This window comes from Saimiri boliviensis, chromosome 6 (assembly GCF_048565385.1).
Source record: "Saimiri boliviensis isolate mSaiBol1 chromosome 6, mSaiBol1.pri, whole genome shotgun sequence".
In the NCBI taxonomy this organism is placed as follows: domain Eukaryota; kingdom Metazoa; phylum Chordata; class Mammalia; order Primates; family Cebidae; genus Saimiri; species Saimiri boliviensis.
Genome location: NC_133454.1, coordinates 8,743,765 through 8,768,075, shown reverse-complemented (window position 1 = coordinate 8,768,075; position 24,311 = coordinate 8,743,765). Strand labels below are relative to the sequence as shown.

The following is a 24,311-nucleotide window of genomic DNA, read 5'->3' as shown; positions in this document are numbered from 1 at the left end:
CCTTCTCTGACTGTCTGAGCTGTGTTTGCAGGACTGCCAATTGTGCAGTGATGGGGTCTTTCCTTCTCAGAGGCTGCTGCCTTTTGCTTCCCTGGCTATATGACAACTGATCATGCCTTCCATTTAAAGGCAACCTAAACTTAAATTTTGCAGCTGTCTTTATACTGCTGGAATCTGCATCAGAATCGCATCCAGTAAATAAGAAAATTGTTTTTCTTGGTACTTCCTAAGTATTCTCCTCTAGGCTTTAGGTCATCCAATGCAAACTAAAGCATTCTCTGCTTTGTCCCTTCTTTTGACAGCGGAAAAGGTGGTGGTTGGTTACATGAATAAGTTATTTACTGGTGATTTCTGAGATTTTGGTGCATCCATCACCTGAATAGTGTACACTGTACCCAATTTGTAGTATTTTATCTATCACCCCCCCGACCCTTTCCCCTGAGTCCTCCAACATCATTCTTATGCCTTAGCATCCTAATAGTTTAGCTCCCACTTATGAGTGAGAACATAAGTAGGAGCCATAACCAAATGATGTTTGGTTTTCCATTCCTGAGTTACTTCACTTATAATAATGGTCTTTAATTCCATCCAGGTTGCTGTGAATGCCATTGTTTCTTTCTATGGCTGTGTAGTGTTCCATGATAAGTATATGCCACATATTCTTTATCCACTCATTGATGATAGACATTTGGGCTGGTTCCATATTTTTGCAATTGCAAATTGTGCTGCTATAAATATGCGTGTTTAAGTATCTATTTCATATCATGACTTCTTTTCCAATGGGTAGATACCTAGTAGTTAGATTGCTGGATCAAATGGTAGATCTACTTTTAGTTCTTCGAGAATGTCCACACTGTTTTCTATAGTGGTTGTACTAGTTTACATTCCTACTAGCAGGGTAAAAGTGTTCCCTTTTCACCACATCCACACTCACATCTATTATTTTATTTTTATTTTTTTTATTATGGCCATTCTTGCAGGAGTAAGGTGGTATTGCATTGTGGTTTTGATTTGCATTTCCCTAATAATTAGTGATGGTGAGCATTTTTTCATGTTTGTTGGCCATTTGTACATCTTCTTTTGGGAACTGTCTATTCACGTCCTTAGCCCACTTTTTAATGGGACCATTTTTTCTTCCTGATTTGTTTGAGTTCCTTATAGATCCTGGATAGCAGTCCTTTGTCAGATGTATGATTTGTGAAGATTTTCTCCCACTCTGTGGGTTATGTGTTTACCCTACTGATTATGTATTTTGCTGTGTGGAAGCTTTTTAGTTTAATTAGGTCCCATCTATTTATCTTTGTTTTGTTGCATTTGCTTTTGGGTTCTTAGTTATGAAGTCTTTGCCTATGCCAATGTCTAGAAGGGTTTTTCAAGTGTTATTTTCTAGAATCTTTATGTTTCAGATCTTAGATTTAAGTCTGGATCCATCCTGAATTGATTTTTGTATAAGGTGAGAGATGAGGATCCAGCTTCATTCTTCTCCATGTGGCTTACCAATTATTCCAGCACCGTATGTTGAACAGGGTGCTCTTTCCAGACATTATGTTTTTGTTTGCTTTGTCAAAGACTGGCTGTATTTGACTTTATTTCTGGGTTCACTATTGTGTTCCATTGGTCCATGTGCCTATTTTTATACCAGTACCATGCTGTTTTGGTGACCATGGTCTTATAGTATAGGGTATTTGGTAATTTGATGCCTCCAGATTTGTTCTTTTTGCTTAGTCTTGCTTTAGCTATGCAGGCTCTTTTTTGGTTCCCTATGAATTTTAGGATTTTTTTTCTAATTCAGTGAAGAATTATGGTAGTATTTTTATGGGAATTGCATTGAATTTGAAGATTGATTTTGGCAGAACAGTCAGTTTTACAATATTGATTCTACCCATCCATGAGACGGGATGTGTTTCCATTTGCGTCATCTGTGATTTCCTTCAGTAGGGTTTTGTAGTTTTCCGTGCAGAGGTCTTTCACCTCTTTGGGTAGGTATATCCCTAAGTATTTCTTTTGGGGTTTTTTTTTGTGTTTTTGTTTTGTTTTGTTTTGTTTTGTTTGAGTCTTTAGTTGATGCTCAGCTCAGTCACTGTTGATATATAGCAATACCACTGATTCATGTGCACTGATTTTGTATCCTGAAACTTTACTGAATTTATTTATCAGTTCTAGGAGCTTTTTGGATGAATCTTTAGGGTTTTCTAGGTATACAATCATGTCATTGGTCGACAGAGACAGTTTGACTTCCTTTTTACCAATTTGGATGCCCTTTATCTCTTTCTCTTATCTGATTGCTCTGGCTTGGACTTTCAGTACTGGGTTGAATAGACGTGCTGAGAGTGGGCATCCGTGTCTTCTTCCAGTTCTCAGGGAGAACGCTTTCAACTTTTCCCCATTCAGTATAATGTTGGCTGTGGGTTTGTCATAGATGGCTTTTATTACCTTAAGGTACATTTCTTCCATGCCAATTTTGCTGAGGGTTTTAATCCTAAAGGGATGCTACATGTTGTCAAATGCTTTTTCTGTGTCTATTGAGATGATCATGTGATTTTTGTTTTTAATTCTTTTTATGTGGTGTATTGCATTTATTGACTTACATGTTAAACCATCCCTACATCCCTCATATGAAAACCACTTGATCATGGTGGATTACCTTTGTGATTCAGTTAGCTAGTATTTTGTTTAGAGGTTTTGCATCTATGTTCTTCAGGAATATTGGTCTAGTTTTCTTTTTCTCTCACATCCTTCCTGGTTTTGATATTAGGGTGATACTGGCTTTATAACATGATTGAGGGGTGGATTCCCTCTTTCTCTATCTTTTAGAATAGTGTCAATAAAACTGATACCAATTCTTCTTTGAATGTTTGATAGAATTTAGCTGTGAATCTGTCTGGTCCTAGACTTTTTTTTGTTGACAATTTTCATATTGCCATTTTTTTCTTTTCTTTTCTTTTCTTTCTTTCTTTCTTTATTTATTTATTTTTATTTTGGACAGTGTCTCGCTCTGTCGCCCAGGCTGGAGTGCAGTGTCACAATGTTGGCTCACTGCAACCTCCACCCCCCAGGTTCAAGTGATTCTCCTTCCTCACCCTCCTAAGTAGCTGGGATTACAGGTACCCACCACCACACCTGGCTAATTTTTGTATTTTTTAGTAGAGACAGGGTTTCCCCATGTTGGTGAGGCTTGTCTCAAACTCCTGAGCTCAGATGATCTGCCCGCCTTGGCCTCCAAAAGCACTGGGATTCAGGCATGAGCCACTGCACCCAGCCTATATTACCATTTCAATCTCCTTGCTTGCTATTGATCTATTCGGAGTTTCGGTTTCTTCCTGGTTTCATCTAGGAGGGTTGTATATTTCCAGGAATTTATCCACCTTCTCTAGGTTTTCTAGTTTGTGCATGTAAAGGTGTTCATAGTAGCCTTGAGTGTTCTTTCGTATTTTAGTAGTCAGTTGGAATATCTCCTGTTTCATTTTTAATTGAGCTTATTTGGATCTTCTCTCTTCTTTTTTTGGTTAATCTTGCTCATGGTCTATCAATTTTGTTTACTTTTTTTTTTTTTTTTTTTTTTTTTTTTTTTTTGAGATGGAGTTTCCCTCTTATTGCCCAGGCTGGAGAGCAATGGCATGATCTCGCCTCACTGCAATCTCCACCTCCTGGGTTCAAGCAATTCTCCTGTCTCAGCCTTCCGAGTAGCTGGGATTATGGGCATGTGCCACCATGCCTGGCTAATTTTGTATTTTTAGTAGAGACAGGGTCTCTCCATGCTGATCAGGCTGGTCTCGAACTCCTGACCTCAGATGATCCCGCCTTGACCTCCCAAAGTGCTGGGTTTATGGGCATGAGCCACCACATCCTTGTTCCTTGTTTACCTTTTCAAAGAACTTGCTTTCTGTTTCAGTATCTTTTGAGGTTTTTTTTTTGTTTCGTTTCAATTTCGTTTAGTTCTGCTCTGATCTTTGTTATTTTGTTTCATATATATATATATATATATATATATATAAAATTGCATTTTAGATTTTGGGGTACATGTGAAGAACATGCAAGATTGTTCTTTTGTTGGGTTTGGGTTTGGTTTGTTCTTGTTTCTCTGGTTCCTTGAAGCATAACCTTAGATTGGCTATTTGTACTCTTTAGACTTTTTGATGTAGGCATTCAATGCTATGAATTTTCCTTTTAGCACCACTTTTGCTGTATCGCAGAGGTTTTGATAGGTTGTGTCACTATTATTGTTCAGTTCACAGAATTTTTAAATTTCCATATTGATGTCATTGTTGACCCAAAGATCATTCAGGAACAGGTTATTTAATTTCCATGTATTTACATGGTTTTGAGAGCTCCTTTTGGAGTTGATTTCCAATTTTATCCCACTGTGGTCTAAGAAAATACTTGCTATAATTTCAGTTTTCTTAAATTTGTGGAGACTTGTTTTGTGGCCTATCATATGGTCTTTCTTGTAGAATGTTCCATGTGCTGATGAATAGAATACATATTCTGCAGTTGTTGGGTAGACTGTTCTGTAAATATCTGTTAGATCCATTTGTTCTTGGTTATCATTTAAGTTCATGGTTTTTTTTGTTGACTTTCTGTCTTGATGACCTGTCTAGTGCTGTCAGTGGAGTACTGAAGTCCCCAACTATTGTGTTGCTGTCTATCTCACTTCTTAGGTCTAGTGGTAATTGTTTTATAAATTTGGGAGCTCCAGTGTTAGGTGCATATATATTTAGGATTGTGATATTTTCCTGTTGGACTAGTCCTTTTATAATTTATAATGTCACTCTTTGCCTTTCTTAACTGTTGTTGCTTTAAAGTCTGTTTTATCTGATGTAAGAATAGCCGCTCCTGCTTGCTTTTGGTGTCCATTTGCATGTAATATCTTTTTCTGCCCCTTTACCTTAAGTTTGTGTGAGTCCTTATGTGTCAGGTGAGTCTCTTGAAAGATAGCAGGTACTTGGTTGATAAATTCTTATCCATTTTGCCATTCTCGATCTTTTAAGTGGAGCATTTAGGCCATTTACATTCAACGTCAGTATGAGAAGTAAGGTACTATTATATTCATCATGCTAGTTGTTGCCTGAATATTTGTTTTTTTTTTCATTGTGTTACTGTTTTATAGGTCCTGTGAGATTTATGCTTCAAGGATGTTGTATTTTGGTGTATCTTGAGGATTTCCTTCAAGATTTGGAGCTCCTTTAGCATTCTTGTAAAGCTGGCTTGGTAGTGGGAAATTCTCTCAGCATGTGTTTGTCTAAAAAGGACTGTATCTTTCCTTCATTTATGAAGCTTAGTTTCACTGGATATGACATTCTTGGCTGATAATTGTTTTGTTTAATGAGGCTAAAGATAGGATTCAAATCCCTTTTAGCTTGTAGAATTTCTGCTGAGAAATCTGCTGTTAATCTGATAGGTTTTCCTTTATAGGTTACCTGATGCTTTTGCCTCACATCTCTTTAGATTATTTCCTATATCTTGACTGTAGATAACCTAATTACTGTGTGCATAGGCAATGATCTTTTTGTGATGAATTTCGTAGGTGTTCTTTGAGCTTCTTTTATTTGGATGTCTAGATCTCTAGCAAGGCCAGGGAAGTTTTCCACAATTATTCCCTCAAATATGTTTCCAACATTTAGATTTCTCTTCTTCCTCGGGAACACTAATTATTCTTAGTTTTGGTTGTTTAACATAAACCCAAACTTCTTGGAGGCTTTGTTCATTTTTTTTAAAATTCTTTTTTATTTGTCTTGGTCAAATTGGATTAATTTGAAACCCTTGTTTGCAAGCTCTGAAGTTCTTTCTTCTGCTTCCCCTATTCTATTACTGAGACTTTCCAGTGTATTTTGCATTTCTCTAGGTGTGTCCTTTATTTCCGGAAGTTGTAATTGTTTTCTATTTATGATATTTCTCTGGAGATTTTTCTATCCATGTCCTGTATCATTTTTTTGATTGCTTAAAGTTGGTATTTACCTTTCTCTGGTGCCTCCTTTAGTGGGCTAATGATTGACCTTCGGTATTCTTTTTCTGGCAATTCAGAGATTTCTTCTTGGTTTGGATCTATTGCTGGTGAGCTAGTGTGATCTTTTGGGAGTGTTAACGAACCTTGTTTTGTCATATTGTGAGAATTGTTTTTCTGGTTCTTTCTCATTTCAGTAGACTATGTCAGATGGAAGATCTAGGGCTCAAGGGCTGTTCAGATTCTTTGTCCCATGGGTGCTCCCTTGATGTGGTGTTCTCCCCCTTTCGCTAGGGACGGATTCTCTTGGCTTTCCTTGCATGTTCCTACTTGTACGTTCCTACTTGTACGTTCCTACAGTAGTTCCTGGAACGAAAGTTCATGATCTGTGTCTCCAGACACTGCTGTGTCTGTCTGAGTGGGGGCTACAAGTTAGTCCTGCGTCCTATCTGCCATTTTCCCTGCCTTGTCCCTTCTTTACGCCTTTTTGGCTTTGGTCCCTAGAAATGAATTCTCTGCTCAGGCTTATACTCCTGTTTAGTTTGCCTGAAACATATTTCACTAGTAGGCCCAGTTATCAAGTCTGGTTCCACCTGTCGGTAAGGTTCACCTTCTTCACTAACATCAGTTCCTTTTAATATCCCCAAAATAATTCTATTTGGGCCTATTTACAGGATCCAAGAGCATCCTCTTTTTCAGGCTGAGCATCGGCTTTTATCTTTGACTTATTTGTGGGATAGAAGTGGCTACTTTATAGCTGTATTCTTTGGGGAAAATAAGATAGTCTGTTACCCTTTCTAGGCAGTATGACTGACTCTCTTTACAATGCTTCCCTTGATGAACTCCACCTTTCTCCTCCTCAGAACTTTATTGTTTATATTTTTCCAGGAAATAGAATAGACAATCTTGTAAAAGAAAAAATGTTTCAAACAGGGAAAGAATGTACATTGAGGAATATTATTATAATATTCCTAGCTAGAATCACCATCTCTAATCTCCTTCCAAATAAATGCCTTAAGCCTGTGCTTCTAACACGTATCACAATGACACACTCGCAGTGGCAAGGAGAGGGATAGTGCATGCAACTTGAGAGTCAATGTGTATCAGGAAGTAAGAAGAATCAAAGCAGCTGCTGGCCAAGATCACCCTATCACTTACTGATATCATTTAATCAACTTACTTTTCTGACCTAAGTTCAACAGGATGTAACTGACCGCAATTCTTCCCTACTCATCAAAGATTTCTACAAACTTCTGTGGGCTTACATGCACACCTGAGAAGGCTCTGTGGGTTGCCTGGGCTAAGGAAAGTCCATGTTACCTATTTTTATTTTTCCTGATGGTATTTATGTATTAATGTACTTAATAATTTATAATGTTCCTATATACAACGAACAAAATTAAAATCCAGCTATTCCTAGCAGTCAATATAATTGTGAAGTCATTTTACTGATATTTATACTAAAGCTTGCAAAACAGCAGTACTCAATGCCTAATTTTTATGACTTTCATTTAAATTAGTGCCTCTCTACTGGGGTGATTTATCCTCCCATGTGACATTTGGCAATGCCTGGATACATTTTTGGTTACCACAACAAGGAAAGGAGTGTGACAAGCATATAGTGGGTAGAGGCCAGAGATACTGTTAAACACCCTACAGTGCACAAGATAACCCTACAACAAAGAATTGCCCAGTTCCAAATGCCAATAGTGCTAAGATTGATAAAACTTTTTTAAATTTTGAAATGTTATTTTTCTCGTATTTCTCACTAGTAATTCTCTAACTTCATTTTGTGATGTTTTCCATAGCCAATATTAACTTTAAATGTGACTGATGTTATACTGATTCCTATGAGGAAGTTTACCAAAATTATTTTTTTTTACAAATTTTTGTTCATTAAAAAAATGATTTAGTTATCCTTGGATCTAGGAACATTATTACATTTAAACTAAGAATCTCCATTTTATATTTTATAAAAGAATCATATGTATTAAAAATCAAACTAGATTATTCTAGACCATGCTTTATGAAAAACAAAATCTTTTATGAACTAATGAAAAGACTTTGAATTGTAATTTGGTTCAAAAAGTTTAAGATGTCTACAGATTTCTACTCTCAGGAAAACCCTAAGTATTTTTCATCCATTTAGGAAAAAATTTCTGAATATATTGCATTAATTTAGCTTTTCCTCTGTTTCATTCCATATTTTACTCATGTTTCATTATTTTCTTTAGGATAAATCTAAATGAAAATAAATCAATTATTTATATTTGGTAGTTGAAATTTGAAGGTTTAGAATCACTGCTACTTTCAAACCATTAGGCAAACTTCTAACTAAACAGATGGGCTTTAAACATGTTTGACAAAATTTATATTTTACCAAGTAGGAATAATTAGAGCATAACTAATACTATAACCAATATATGTATTTGGAAAGAAGTTTCTCTTCTCTTTTCATAAAACTGTCATGACAGAGAGTTCCACATAGTACACATAAATGCAAAAAAGACAACCATTTCCATCTGAATTACTATCATTTCTCTTTGTTTATAGCATACTTTATTGCCAGATGCATCTCAGTTTTCACATGAATCACAACTCATTTGTCTTTCCACAACCTTGAAATGTATCAGTTTACATATTAATTTCATTGCATATATTTATTCATTATGCTACACTCTACACATTTTTTTAATGTGCAGTATTTCCCATTGGAAGTTAATGACAAAAATAGATTTCTCAGCATTTTTCTAATCTCTATGACCAAAAAGTTAACCTTTTTTGTTTGCTTGTTAATTTGTCATTAAGGTACTAGAGCAACACTGTTCAGTAGTAATATCGTACAAGCCACAAATATAATTTAAATTTCCCTACTAGCCATATGAAGTCAAGAAAAATGAGTGAAACTAACATATCATAGCAATATATTTTATTCAACCCACTATATATCCAAAATATTATCATTCTAAAATGTAATCAACATATAAAAATTATTGAGATTTTTACTTTTTTTATACTAAGTCTTCAAAATGTGGTTTGTATTTTATGCTTACAACATATCTCAATTTACATGCTAAGTATTCATCTGAAGTACCTGATCTGTATTTAGATCCCATAAAATTTTACAGTTAAAGTTGATTTACATACTTAAGTTGTTCCAAAGGAACTTGAAAATGTTCCAGTAACTCAATCAAGTGCCAAAGAATCATTTTCCTCAATATTTGCACCCACATTCACAAATAATTGATTTGACTTTCATGCAGAAGCATACTAATTTTAAAACTGCATCTCAGTTAAATCAATTCACTAATTGTTGTGTTAATTCAGTATTAACCTTGAATTCAAGGTCAAAAAACAATTTTAGCTTTATCAATATCAACAAAGCCTTCAAATTTTTCTTGTATTTTTGCAGCCAATTTACATGCTGTCATTTATAAGTAAAATACTTCGTATATTCATTCACATGTAAAATCATTATTACTAATTTGTATTATGAAAAGTTTGAATTTTAACATATATGCTTCTACCTGTGTAGTTAGGTCATAAATAAGCTTTCTTCTCAAGATGTCTCCAAATTTCACTCTTACAGATATTAATTTCTAATAATAGTAAACAAATATATTGTATTATTACCACATTTTACAGAGTTTCAGCTAACCCTAGCCTGTGGCAACACTACATTTTATAGGCCTAAGGTTAGAGCGTTTTGTGTACTCCCCTTCCCCAACTGAAAGCAGCCACACTTTCCTACATGCAAACCAGGGAGTCTACATAGTGCCTTTTTCAATTGGGCAAAGTTATGGGCAACATTCACATTAAGTCAATTTGTCTTTCTGATTGGTAATCTATTGTTTTGCATTTCTTTTATTTTTAAAATGTTTAATCTTAACTGGGAAATCTCCACTGTTCAAAACAGAAGCTTTATCCAAACAAGTCTATTAAATCACCAATTTGAATCTGTTTTTATATTTCTTGCCAAGGTGGCCAGGAAGTTCTGGGGCTAAATTAATACTACTAGGCCCCTCGCTAAACACAGGCCTTCTGGAAAACAGCATATATTTAAGTCTTGGTAAAAACAAATTATCCAGGAACTCATTATATTCCATGCCCTCTATATAATTATTCTTCCAGGCTTTGTGAACTTTTGGATAAGAATAAATAAGAAAACACAGGTCGACATAAGAGCTTACACATTAATTTTCATAGCAGAATTATTCATAATAGTCAAAAAAGTAGAAACAACCCAAATGTCCATCAACTAATAAACAAAATGTGGTATATCCACATAGTGGAACATTATTGAGCCATAAACAGGAATGAACCACTGATATACACTACAACATGAATGAACCTTGAAAGCATTATGCTACATGAAAGAAGCCAGTCACAAAAGGCCACATAGTGTATGATACCATTTGTATAAAACATCTAGAATAAACAATTCCATAGAGATAGAACATAGATTAGTGGTTGCCAGGAGCTGGAGGAAGGGGAAAATGAGGAGTGACTATTAATGACTATGACGTTTCCTTTGGGGATGATGAAAATGCTGTGGAATCAAGTAGTGGTGATGTTCAACTTTGTGACTAAATTAAAAGCTGCCAGATTGTACACATTAAATGGGTGAATTTATGGTATGTGGATTATATTTCAGTGAATATTATTAATAATTCAGTATCATTGATTATATTTCAATGAATATTAAGTATATCTATATATTAAGAATCATTTGATCAATATCAAATGATTTTTTAATATAGTATTTTCTACAGCCTTTACTATCAGAGAATATTCTTGCCCTCAGAACCTCTCACCCTGTCTTTAGCAATACACTAGAGGTCTATTTAACTTACTTTGAGTGGAAGGAATTATTTTTGCCTCCTGAATGTTATAACTAGACCAGAAGTCAAAAGGTGGATTTTTCTGTTCCAAAATCTGATACTTACGAGCTGTGTAACTTTGGATCAAGTCAGGCGCTCAATTTCCTCATCCATAAAAATGGAAATGGATTTGATGATGTAAGTCAGGCACTTTTTAAAAACATTAATTTCCTTGTATAATTGAATGGAAGGAACCCGATGATATTGAAGGACTCTTCCATTCCTCTCTCCTAGAGAACAGCCAAGTACTGCTGCAGAAAAATCACTCAACAGGCCATCGTCCCCAACCTCAAATGGGCACTCAACACTGCCCAGCAATCCAGCTTTTTTCTCCAAGTAGCTAACTCTTTCATTCCCATTGTAAGCCATTTAAAGTCTTCACCACTCTCAAAAATCACTCCTATACCCTGCACCTCTCCTTCTACTCTTAGTATGTGATGTTGCTTTTTACTTCACAGAGAAAATAGAAACTAAGAGATATCCAGTCTCTTAATATCCCCTTATCTAAATGCATAAAGGTGTCTGCATTCCACCTTCCTTCCTGTTACAGAGATGAGAGCCTTACTTTTGCTTCAGGCAATTCTCCCAGTGTGCTTTGAGGCTCATCCTATCCACCTTCTTAGGAACCTGACACCACTCCTTTTACCTCTCCTCTCTTCTGGTGGGTCCTTCCCAACAACTGCTAACCTAGTTCAAGCTTTTCTTATTAACAAAATAAAACATTGAACCCAGAGGATTGCTAGTATTTCCTTTTACTGACTGAAGTATAGCTGCCATTGGGCAAGGGTTGAAACACAGTTTGTTTATAATTCATTTTGTTGGTCAGCTTTGCTATTAGGTTATTCTTGATTATTATCTTTTTACAATTTGAAAGTATTTGTATTAATTAAAATTTTATGCATTGTATTTTATTCATACTTTTATGTTTTATTCTTTCAAATTCACATTCAGTGTGATATTTGTGTGATGATTTGATTATTCTTTCTCTTTGTCACTAGATTGTAAGCTCACTGAGAACAGGTTCTGTGTCTGTATCCCCAGAGCACATAATAAAAACTCAGTAAATATTTGTTAGAAAAAATGATAGAAGGAATGGAATTCTATGAGACAGAACAAGCAAAGAACTAAATATTAGTTTGCTTAAACTTAGACTGCTTTATAGATGTTAAATATTTTTAAATGCATTATACATTATGATATCCAAAAATAAGCATTGAAATTTTTTGATGTTTTTATTCAGGCTATGGAAGCAGGTCTCTCAGAGGTGAAAAGTGAGTTACAATCACGTGATGATCTCTTGAGAATTATAGAAATGGAACGATTGCAATTACACAGAGAATTATTAAAAATAGGAGAGTGCCAAAATGCTCAAGGAAATAAAACGAGGTATAATCTTAATATTTGACAATCTGAGAGAACTGTTCAAAACATGGTGTTTGAGTGTTTTATTTAAGAGTTTTATGTTTGAAATGGGAATAAGCCTATTTTGTATTAACATGTTAATTAATGGGTAATATTAAATATTAAAAATAAAATTCATGGTTATTTTATCTTCAAAATTAACATCTTCACTTACCTAGAAAATTATATCATATTCTGATTTATGGATACTTCTGACACACTGAGTCAGACATGGTGGCTCCCAGCACTTTGGAAGGCTGAGGTGGGAGGATCACTTGAGCCCAGGATTGAGACAAGTCTAGGCAACATAGTAAGACCATGACTCTTCAAAAAAAATTTTTTTATTACCTGGGCATGGGGGTGCACACCTGTAGTCCCATCTACTTGAGAGGCTGAGCTAGGAAGGTCGCTTGAGCCTGGGAGGTCAAGACTGCAGTGAGCTGTGATCATGCCACTGTATTCCAGCCTGGACAACAGAGTGAGATCCTGTCTCAAAAAAAAAAAAAAAAGAAGTATTCAATTATATAAACTCAGAGAAATAAGATTTATTCCATATTTTTAAATGCTTTTCTTTTGATTGCCTATACCTGATGTCAACTTTTTCACTGGTATGTATTTTATTTATTTTGGCCACCACACTTGCCATCTTGTCAGTTCCATTGAGAGTTCTTCTTAAAACAGAGATTTTTTTCTTTTCCTCTTTTAAAATCAGACAGATACTGTATATTCCATAAACAAAGGAAATGGGAGTGCTGAGGATTGTTAAATGTTTATGCTTGTGAATAGACAGTTTGACTGCTTTAATAGTTCACTGATGCTCTTATTCTCATAAAACTTGAATCTTTCTCAAAATCAGAAAGCTAATGCCAGATCAATGATAGGATTTTAAAAACTGAATAGCCAAATGGTGAGGGATGCTTTATTGAAAAAACCGTTATACTGTAGTAAAGGCAATAATTATTTCTTCAAAGTTGTGAGACCTGCTAGCATTGCTTCAAGGTCTATGCTGAATAACAAATGGCAAATTAAGATCCCTAAAATGACCTGTTTTTGTGTCTCACCAAGGATGGTGGCAGAATGCTATTAGCCAGTCTGCATTAGCGAATGCTCTGTATACAAGATATATATCATCATCACTGATTATTAATAAACCTGTTAGATATTTATTACATGTAATGCTGTTCCAGTCTGGTGAGTAATGTCTTCACACAAAGAAAAGAATATATCCCTAAAAACGTAAGACATTTCACAGAAGAGCACACCAATCAACCCATGTCTAGTTCTGGCTTTGTGAAGAGCATTGTAGGTACTTTTTATGGTTCTCTTAAAGCCCATGCTAAATTCCAAACAGTGCTAACTGCCCTTCAGTACACTATTTAATCTAAAATATTACACTTATTTATATATTTGGCCAATACACACTCTTTTGTTCTGCCTGTTTATCATCTTCTGTTTAACTTGGCATTGATTTTGGTCTCCAAACTACATCTTTCTTATTTGAAGGGATTCCTTAGTTCTAGAATTCTGAGATTTGATGAAAAGGTGTAAGTTTAACTTTTCACAGCTTCCATTGTATTTTAGACTTCTCAGCCTTCATCTTTTCCACTGAAAGCATCTTTTTTTTTTTAAGTTTTTTCTCATATGAATGCTGTACTATCAGCTTTATTGTTTTGGTTTATTTCATTTAGACTGTTGCTTCTTTGTAGTTGTATCAAAGTGAAGCACCCCAGACTACTGATAATGGATGCATAGTAGTTTTATAGAAGTAGCATGGTAATGTTCTTATTCATTTTCAGAAACTTTCCCAATAATACTAAGATTTTGTTAGTTTTTTCTATTTTTTTTAGTTGTAGAAGTGCCCTGGGTTGATACGTTCTTAGAGTTATTAAAACTAATTTCATAACCTCTTGCTACATGACAAATAATAGTTCCCTCATATATGCACATTAGTATTTTATATTATCATGATTTACTCTATGCACTTATGCACATTGGAGTTTGACATTTGTTTCATACCCTCACTGAACTTTGCAAGATCACCATGAAGTTTTTAGCATTCAGTTCAGCATTTTACTTCCTGAAATTGCTTAGGAAGGATTAAAAAATAGGCGATTTTTTCCACTCATTTCAAATCATAGAAAATAATGAAAACTTAAGACTCATCCTGAAATAATATTTTAGGAGAATACTGGATAAAATGGAAAATGCTCACGATATATTACTAAGTGGGAGACTGAAATATGTATATAGTATATTCCAATTGTATGGGAAGTGTATATTTCTTTACACATATATATGTATACGAAAAATAAATTTACTGAACATAAAAATGCTAAACATGGTTTTCCCTGAATGTTAACATTACAGCAGTATATTATACTCTGATATGCTTTGTTTTCCACAATTAAGATATATGTTTGATAATCACGAAAACATCAATCTAGTCTAGATACATGTAGCTCAAGGATATCACTACCAACTTATACCTTATATAACAGCTCCTCTATTTTCAATCTCTCAATTAGTAATTTCTTTATCATTATTCAGATTTGGGTTTTTTATTTGTGTGGTTGAAATTTCTGAAGGTGTGGAATCTTCTCAAAAGTTCTCTGGAAATCTAAAATTGTTCTCACAAGTGGGGTATGTTCCCCAAAACAACAGACTCCTCCAGAATAGTCAAGCCTGACTTCCAGTAGAAAGCATGCTGCTTCTCCACCTGGTTATCTATTTTTGTGTTTCTGTGATTTTTATTTTACCAGTTTGTCTCATATGAAAGTGAATATTACCTGCTTATACATCTTCATACCCCCTGTGGCTATTATACTCTTTATACTAGTTTCTGTTTTTCCCCTCTAGTATTAATCTGTGGTTGCAATTCCACTTTATAAATTCAGCAGCCAAAGAATAGATGTATTTGAGTACTTTCTGGTTAGTCTGTCAGAGTTAATCATATTTTATATCTTTTATAGAACAATTGCTCCCCTTAGACTTCTCATGACAGTTCCTTTTGACAATACATTAGCAGGTTGGGTGTGTTTCCTTTTTTAAAATGGGTTACCAAGCTATTTTATTATAGGAAACAGTCTTTTCTTTTTATTCCAAAATCTTATCTATATATGCAGTCCCAGTATTCTGCCAATTTTTAATGTATAATTGAAATTCCATATTAATTGCTTCTTTTTTTCCATTAAAACCATTTGAACTTAAAGATGTCAATACTTACGGGAGCTGAATGTATTAGAACTTGCAATTTCTGTAAGTAAAAATGTTTCCAACAAAGTAATGATCTATCTGTGCAGCCCTTAATGGTCTAAATCAGGCATCCCCAAACTATAGCCCATGGGCCGCATGAGGCCCCCTGAGGCCATTTATCCGCCCCACCCCCACCCCCCTCCGCACTTCAGGAAGGGACGCCTCTTTCATTGGTGGTCAGTGAGAGGAGCACAGTATGTGGCGGCCCTCCAACGGTCTGAGGGACAGTGAACTGGCCCCCTGTGGAAAAAGTTTGGGGACGCCTGGTCTAAATTAACAATATAATCATAAAAATTTATCAAGTCAAGCTTAATTTTAATTATTATTTTACATTTAATTTGTAGCCTTGAATCATCTTATTCGCCTTCTATTAAAGAACCAGAAAGGAAAAGAAAAGAGCTGTTTTCAGTAATGCAGGATCATCCAAATCATGAAAAAGAACTGAACAAGGTACGGAAAATAATGAGCTCCATTTTTTTAGGTAGATGTGAACTCTATATACAAAGGGAGTAAAAAAAATCTTTGTTCTCACTCTCTTTTTCCTTCTGTATTTTTTCATAAGGTGATAATCTACCAAGCTGCTAATTCTAACATTTTTCTGTGTGAGACTACAAAAAACACAAACTTGAAGACTGCTTTGCTCCTGGGAGACTGCCCATGAAACATGGAGGGTGGAGGGCGGGAGGATCCATGATAGGTGGCTTATTGCAAGAACGTTGAGAGCACAGACTCTGGTGCTCAACCCTACACATAAGCTTGGAGAAGTTTCCAGTGCAAGTTACGCAAGCCGCATTTCTAAGATGGGAATAATTGGTACCTACCTCATAAGTTTATGATGAGGATTAAGTGAGTTAAGAATAGCTGTTACTTAAATAGCAGTTACCGTGTACCAGGAAATGTGCACCCACATTTTTTCATTGAGCACCTAACATGCACCAAGAACTCTGCTGGAGCTAGAAATACAAGGATGAGTAAGTTCTGGGCGCCGTCCTTACTCTCCTACAAAGAGTATTATTCTCTCCTCCCTCTAATGCATTCCAGTAATGGCCTTCTTTCTATGAATTTATCATAACTACTATCCACCTCTCTGGTCTTTAGGTTTGAGGATCAGGCAAAATATTTAATGCTATAAAATCTGAACAATTAAAAGTTAAATAAACCTGAGTGTGGCTTTGAATTATCAATGAGTGCACCGCATAGTGCTTGACACACAGTAAATGAAAATAAATACTTAGAGAATGAGTTAGTTAATATTAAGGCTAAACTTTCCCATAAATACACAGGGTTGTAAATTCAGTTGTTGTTTGTACAGACTTAACAAACATTTACTGAGTATCTAGGAGAACTATAGCTATTCTGCTAATTTCTATAGGAGATACAATCATGAAAGACATGTACTGTCTACCAAAGAGTTGACTGTTAGAGGTTAAGCATAGAAAAGTTGTTATGAATCAATGATCATTTTTTATATATTTTGAACTCTTTAATGCCATATAATCTCACAAAACTTATTTTACTGATTTAAAGATAGAACTTTAAAAAACTCTTTTTTACTGGTGTCCGTGGTGAATGATAAAAGATTGGTTAAAGCCACCTAGTATAGTTATATGATTCTTAACCTCAAAGATTTAGATAAAGTAATAAAACTTTGGGTAATATAAATAATCTACTGATTTTGCACAATTTTGACATAGTGGTACAGAATATGAGGCACAAAGTTCTTTATAGGCAAAAAACAGTAACAAATGAATTTTACATAATTAGCTTCCAAGAATTGTTTCTGGAGATCATTTTCATTCTCTTGTAATAAAACCAATAAGAGCCATGTATTATGAATCTTGCAAGTATATTATTTCTTTTCCTTTTTTCTAACATGAAACTGCTTTAATCATTTATTTTATGATAAAATTCACATTTTCAATAAACCAAAAGTCATTTGGAGCTCAGGTAAATTAGTCTCTTCTTTCACTAAGAAAGAAGCTTTGCAGTATAGTATGTTGTGTAAATATCTAAACCTTATGAAAATAATAAAAATAGTTTACTCCTTTATCACAGTAGTATATTCATTTTTTTACATTTTAAAAGTTTCCGTTTAAGTGGAACATGTTAAACTATACCATGGGAAAGCAATCAGCAAAATCCGTACTGGGACAAACTATACACTGACCCTGTTATTTCATCAAATAAATTGGGAGGAAAAAACTTGGAGACAGAAGAGATTAATGGAGACTTGTAATATTGTCCTCCAGGTTAGGATACTTGTACTCATGTTTCTTAGTCTCCGCCTCATTCTCGTTCCTATGAGTCTTTTTTTTTTTTTCATCTATTAAATGATGAGGTTCAATCTTGCGATTTCTAAGGTCATATCCAACTCTGAAACTCTAAAAATGTTGGTAATATGAATAGAATCAGAAGAAGGGTAGGTGGCATAAAGCCTGATGGTGGATCACATTTGCCTCTGAGTATGTGTACTTTCCATGTAAGGTCACTGCATTCTAGGTGCCATCCCTACACAGCTTTTTCCAATGTCAGTCAAGGTGGCATCCCCTAAAACCCAGATGTTTCCAATCTCTCTATAGGGATCAACCCCTAAAACCCTAGTTTTTCCAAATGTGAGTTACCCTCCACACCTTTCGGGGCTCTTCCCACAGAGGTTGCAGAGCACAATAGTTCACAGGTCCTGGAATTAGACTGCCTTTCACGAGAAATGTGATGTGAAAAGTTATACACCTTAATTTTCTAATCTGCTAAATAGAGTAATCTGCAAAAGAGAGAGACATTGTGGGGATTAAATGAGACGATGCATTTAAAATACATAGGACACAGAAAAAGGGAGGCCTTAAAAAGATATATACGAACCAGTCCCAATGAATGGATCATATTCAGATCCTAATTCAATTAAACTTAAACAACATTTATTATATTTTTGAGGCAACTTTGCATTTGAATACTGCCTAGATACTTGGTGATGTTGAGGAATTGTTAACTTTTAAAGACATTGTAATATTCTGGCTACATTTAAAAAGAGACAGCCCTTATTCTTTTAAAGATATATAAAGGTGAAATGAAAAGAAAATCAATTTTTAAAAAGTACCCTGGAAAAAAATTTATGTTTCTTTTGTGGATAGCCTCTTCTTAACTCTCCAGCCTTATTTCTCAGAGCACACTAAGTCGTAGCCACCCCAAACTCCTTTTAGCTCACTGAGTGTGCCATTGCTCAGTGTCACTCTTAGGCTTTCATTCACTGAGCTCTTTGCCTGGAAGCAGCTCCTCCTCCTCCTTCTCCCCCACCCCCTCCCCTCTCCATCCTCCCTGACGCTTCCTCCTCCTCCTCCTTCTCCCTCCTTCTCCTTCTTTTTCTTCTTCAAGAAAGGATCTCACTGTGTCATTCAGGATGGAATACAGTGGTGCGATCAGGGTCCACTGCAACCTAGACCTCCTAGGCTCAAGGGATCCTCCCACCCCAGTGCCCCTTCCACTTGAGTAACTGAGACTGCATGCACATGCCACCATACCCAGCTGATGTTTTTACGTTTTGTATAGCATCTCTATATTCTATTTTGTTTTATGCCCTCTTTTTTTTTTTGAGGGTCTTGCTCTGTCACTCCCAGGTTACAGCCATCCTTCCCACTTCAACTTCCAGCACAGCCACCATGCCCAGCTAGAGCATCTCTGTCTTCTAACTGGCATTCATTTGTCCTTCAGTTTTGGGTCTGATGATCTTTCTCTGGGAATCCTGTCCTGACATCCCTAGGCTGGGTTAAACACCCTGCCACTACATACTGCTGACACTGATTGCTACACTGTGCTGTAATTGGCTATTTTTCTGTTTCCCCCAATGGACTATGACTTTTTTTTTTTTTAGATAGATGATTATGTACTTTAAGTCTCAAGAATTAGAAACAGCAAGTGGTTTTTAGAAAGATGCTAAGAGGCTGGACCAAGAAAGCATTGTAAGGATGGAGAGCAGAGGCAAACTTAAAAGAGGTTGAAATAGAATGTACAGAACTCATTGCCTGACCAGGTTTGGGAGGACAAGGGTGGAGAAGAGTCAGAGACAATCGAGAGGTTTCTAACATGGAAGCTTAGCCAAGATTCAGAATATAGGAGGCTTACACAGGGAAGTGAAGAGTTTTCATGAAGACATTGAAGTTTACTGGAATGTGATTCTGAAAAACAAAATGTTAAGTTACAAACAGTACAGCCTATTTTAGTATTTTTAAAAGCACTGAATTTAAAACCAAGAGTCCTAGATTCCAGTCCCAGCTCTGCAGATTATTGGCTTTATGACTTTGAGCAAGTCACGTAATCATTTCAAGCCAATTTTTCTTCTCCTTGAAAATGCTTGGTAATACTTTCTTCACCTTCCTTTCAAAGTGGTTATCAAAGTAGTATCAGTCATAGGTGATGATTTGCATACAACAGAAAATAGAAGAAAGAAATAAAGTGTTGGAATCGGAAGGAAAAAAGGTAATGAATCATTATTATAAGTATTTGTTTTTAATTTAGCATTGATCAGAAAAGAAGGGTAAAGTGGGCCCTGCCAAAGTTTCAGAATAGGAGGACTGAAAATATGGCCAGTAAAAGTTTTAAGCTATTCTATAAATAAAGATTCATTAATATTTCCAGTCTCTATCTGCTGCAGGTAAGAAGCCAACTCCAACAGGAGGAAGAGTACCATAGCTCTGAGCAGGAAAGAATGAGGAATGAAATCTCTGACCTAACAGAAGAGCTTCATCAGAAGGAGATCACTATAGCAACTGTCATGAAGAAAGCTGCCCTTCTGGAAAAACAGTTAAAAATGGAACTAGAAATAAAAGAAAAAATGTTAGCAAAACAACAGGTATGCAAGCAGGCAGAATAGTACCTGTCCAGTGCACACTCTTGCTCAGTGATAAGAGTAGCCTTCATTATCAATTAATGAAAACATTGCATTTTTTGGTATTATTTCTGAGAGACTAGCTTTACAGAAATGCTTTGTGGTGTTACATAAAACCTTTGAGATAACACAAAGGGCCACCAAAGAAAAAAAAAGGACTAGGGAGATGACAGTGCTAGACAGTTTCATTAAATCTCATCTTTCATTTTCTTATAACATATATTCTGATCACCGCCCACAGTACATTCTAATCAAATATTTCTATTTTTTCTGTATTTCTCTTTCATTAACATTTTTATCTTTTTTTTTTTAAAAAAAAGTCTCTATTCCTGCTCTTCCTCAACACTTCCCACCCCTCCCCCCATTTCATGTATTTCTTTCAGGGTTTTTACAAATGGATGTTGAAACATGTTCATATTTACTGAACATGCACTCAGTGCACAGCATGGTGCATGGGGAAAAATAATAGCAATTGTAACATTCTCCTGTTAAAATACTACAAGTAGCTTCTACATCCTTCCTTTCCTTCCTGCCTGTCTACTTATTTTTCACATTCCCTCCATCCCTTACTCATGATCAAATTGATGGCCTCCTATTGAGAGCACAAGGGTTTATCTGCCTTTTTACCCCAAATCTAAAGGTTTTGAGAGCATTGTTTAATAATTTTCTAGGCATATGAGGGTCACTTCACAAATAGCATGACTACTTAAATCATGTGAATTATGAAAACAGAACAAATTTAGCCTTTGCTAAATTTTTATAAGCTTTAAACCATGATTAATTGGTGCAAAATACAGGAAAACAGCAGAGATTGGATAATCACTTCGGTTGTACCTGTATAGGGAGGATATTTTACAGGTGTTAACAGTGATCTGGGTAGTTGGATTATGAATAATTTTTATTTTCACCTTTATATTTTTGTACATTTTCTAGGTTTTGTCAATGAGCATATAATTAATAATCTACAAAAGTAAATTTAAGGCAGGTGTTTTATACAGAAATGAGTCCTAAATAAAAGGATGGATACAATATCCAAGTCCTGAAAAGTAGAATAAATCAGGGAAAGATAAAATAGACAAAATGAAGTAATCACTAAAAAAGATGGAATTTTGGTAGAAATATCAGAAATAACAAAGTTAAACATGAAAGTTATATATTGCCTATTGTAAAAATCAGGTGTTGAATAAATTTAATGGACAGTTATTCAAACTTTTTTTAACATTTGCTTTTTCTGGTGACAATTTGCATACAATAGGAAATAGAAATGAGAAACTGAATTTTGGAACTGGAGGACAAAAGTAAATGAATCATTATTGAAAGTATGTGTTTTTAGTTTAGCACTGATCAGAAAAAGACATAAACTGATGCCTGCCAAAGATAAGAGAACTAAATAAGAGTACCTGATTGTTATTGATCATACCCAAGAAATGTTTCCCTTCTTTACACTTAGAAAATATTTGTATTCACAAAACAAAATTTTAATAGAATTATGAGTTTTTATTATGAATTTTACATTTGCCTTTTATCTGCTAATTTCAGGTCTCAGATATGAGATATAAAGCTGTCAGAACTGAAAACACACATCTAAAAGGAATGATGGGAGATTTAGACCCTGAACGATACATGGTAATACGCCGACATCATTCAATAAATTGAACAAAGAGATGACTGAGCTTGTCATGATTAACCCAGACATCATTCATTGATGTGTGTTAGACATGAAGGAGTTGGGCAGTAATTATCTCGCACTTCAGTTGAGATTACTTTTATCCTCAGGCTAGAACATTGGAATCCCTGGTTTTCTCCCTTGTTCTTTGGTTGGATTAGGCTCAATTCTGATCATTTCCCTCAAATATGCCAAGCATGCTATTTCCCTGCTTTTGTTCTTGCTGTTGCCTTTGAAATCCTATATTCTACATGGCCTGATTCAACTGCCAATATTCCTCTCAACGAAGCCACCCCTGAAACCCCAGTCAGAATGAATGCCACATTTGGTTTGAATTTTTTCTGACTTGTTTTGTTGCTTGTCACTTTCCCAGTGGATGACAAACAGGGAACCATGTCTTATTGGTGTTTCTTTCACCAGTACCTCACATCCTCAGGCATAAAGGAAGTGTTCAATGAGTGTTGGTTGATTAAAGGGATAAATAAATGAATATTGAGGATAAGGACTTCTGGTTTTAACCAATGGCTCTATAGGTTTACACCAAGGAACTTAAACAGTCTCTGTGCATCTCATTTTAATTGTTTAATGTAACAGTAGAAAGTTAATCTTTATATGAGAATTTTCATTTATTGAATGACTAAAATAGCATTGTTAATTGTTTATCATTTATTTGCTCTGAGAAAATTCTAAAATAATTTTCTACCATATGAGGAATAGAAGGATAAAAGATGAATATAGTAATTACTTAATCAGGCCTGTTTCCTTAGCTATAAAATGAGGGAATTGAATTAGGCATTCTCCACTGGCCCTCCTTAAGCTATGATATATATTTCCGTGGTATTATGTACTTGTTCTCATAATGGTCCATATTATAGCATCAGAAGAGTAGAAACATTCTGGAAGCATTGTGTCTGCTTCTTTGTGTGTGGTAAATGGATCCTGTGATTGGAGTACAGATGGATAAAAAGTAAGGCATATGTAATTTTCCTATTTGTTACATTAAAGAAAACTGTGTGTCATCTATGATATTTTTATTTCTAAATGCTGAACACACAGTAAGTTAAATCAGATCCTGCCTCCATGAGTGCCTGTTTCACTCACAAAATAGTATTTGTATTTTTTTACATTTCAATCTGAATGTTTTTAAGGTGTATATTTGGGTCATCACAGCCGCCACTGAGCCTACTTCATTCTGGTTCCTTTAGGCCGTTCTTTGTTCACCATTTTTGTGTTTTTAAGAAATAGCAGGCACAGAGATGTATAAAGAAGCAGCTAATGATCCACAACCCTATCCCAATCCCAGTTTGGACTCCAAAGATGCCCAGTGCTAACAAATTAGTGTTTGTTGCAGCATTCTGTACCTTTGTCCTTGCATATGCACACAATAAGGAGGAGATAGCTTGAATGTTCTTTTACAGAAATAAATGTATAATATATACGTTATTCCCAAACTGCCTTTGACAGTCCATGGACATCTCTACAAGTCAGTAGATAAACATCCTTTTATTTTTCCTAATTTTTTAGAAAAAAATGTATGTTCATATAAGATATAATTTTTAATAAATGTAATCCTAACTTACATAGGCCAATTTTAGTGCAATCATTTTGTTGTTGCTGCTTGTTTCACCCCTCCCTCTTTTCTCCAATCATATACCTACATCATATTGTTCCTCCAGATGACACATGTTAAGTACTTGATATATATTATTTTTTACTTTTTCATATATATACATATAGTTATATAGTACCTATTTGGGGATTTTATCATCTTTTTAAAGTTGAAACATAATATATACTTCTTGTTTTGTTCACTCAACTGTGTCCCTTGGAATCTTTCCAAGTCAACTGATTTAAGTCTATTTTATTTTTATAATAGCTTGATAATAATCCATGCTGTGTATCAAAATTTATTAAACTATTTTTATAGTTATTTCAGACACAATTTATTCAATGCTGTTTCCAGGTTTGTGTAGGCACACTGTATGAACACATAATGAAATCAGCTAACGTCGCCTTTGTCAGAATGCATCCTCATCATTAAATAACACATGACCATATATTGATTATAATTTTCTAAGTAGCCATACATTATATTGATATTTTATGTTGATGATATTGTATTTTCTGTTGGTAGAAAAAAGACTAGAAAGATATAAATGTTAACAGCAGTTATCACTGAGTGTTGGTAGTATGGAATATTTATTTTGTTCTTAATACCTATATTTTCTATAAGGACATATAAATGATTTTATGTGCCCATATGTTAATACACACCCATGTCTTATTTTAATC

At 34.9% G+C, this 24,311-nt stretch overlaps 1 protein-coding gene across 5 annotated transcripts in view; it reads left to right on the top strand.

Moving 5' to 3' along the window:
• Positions 1-24,311, top strand: part of DEUP1 (deuterosome assembly protein 1) — a 94,169-nt gene that overhangs the window by 48,441 nt on the left and 21,417 nt on the right. For all 5 annotated transcript variants that reach the window (XM_074400337.1, XM_039462256.2, XM_074400338.1 and 2 more), the window contains 4 exons: positions 12,062-12,207; positions 15,819-15,924; positions 20,120-20,317; positions 21,893-21,979. In XM_074400337.1, the coding sequence (XP_074256438.1) occupies positions 12,062-12,207; positions 15,819-15,924; positions 20,120-20,317; positions 21,893-21,979 (537 nt within the window). The remainder of the gene's footprint in view (positions 1-12,061; positions 12,208-15,818; positions 15,925-20,119; positions 20,318-21,892; positions 21,980-24,311) is intronic.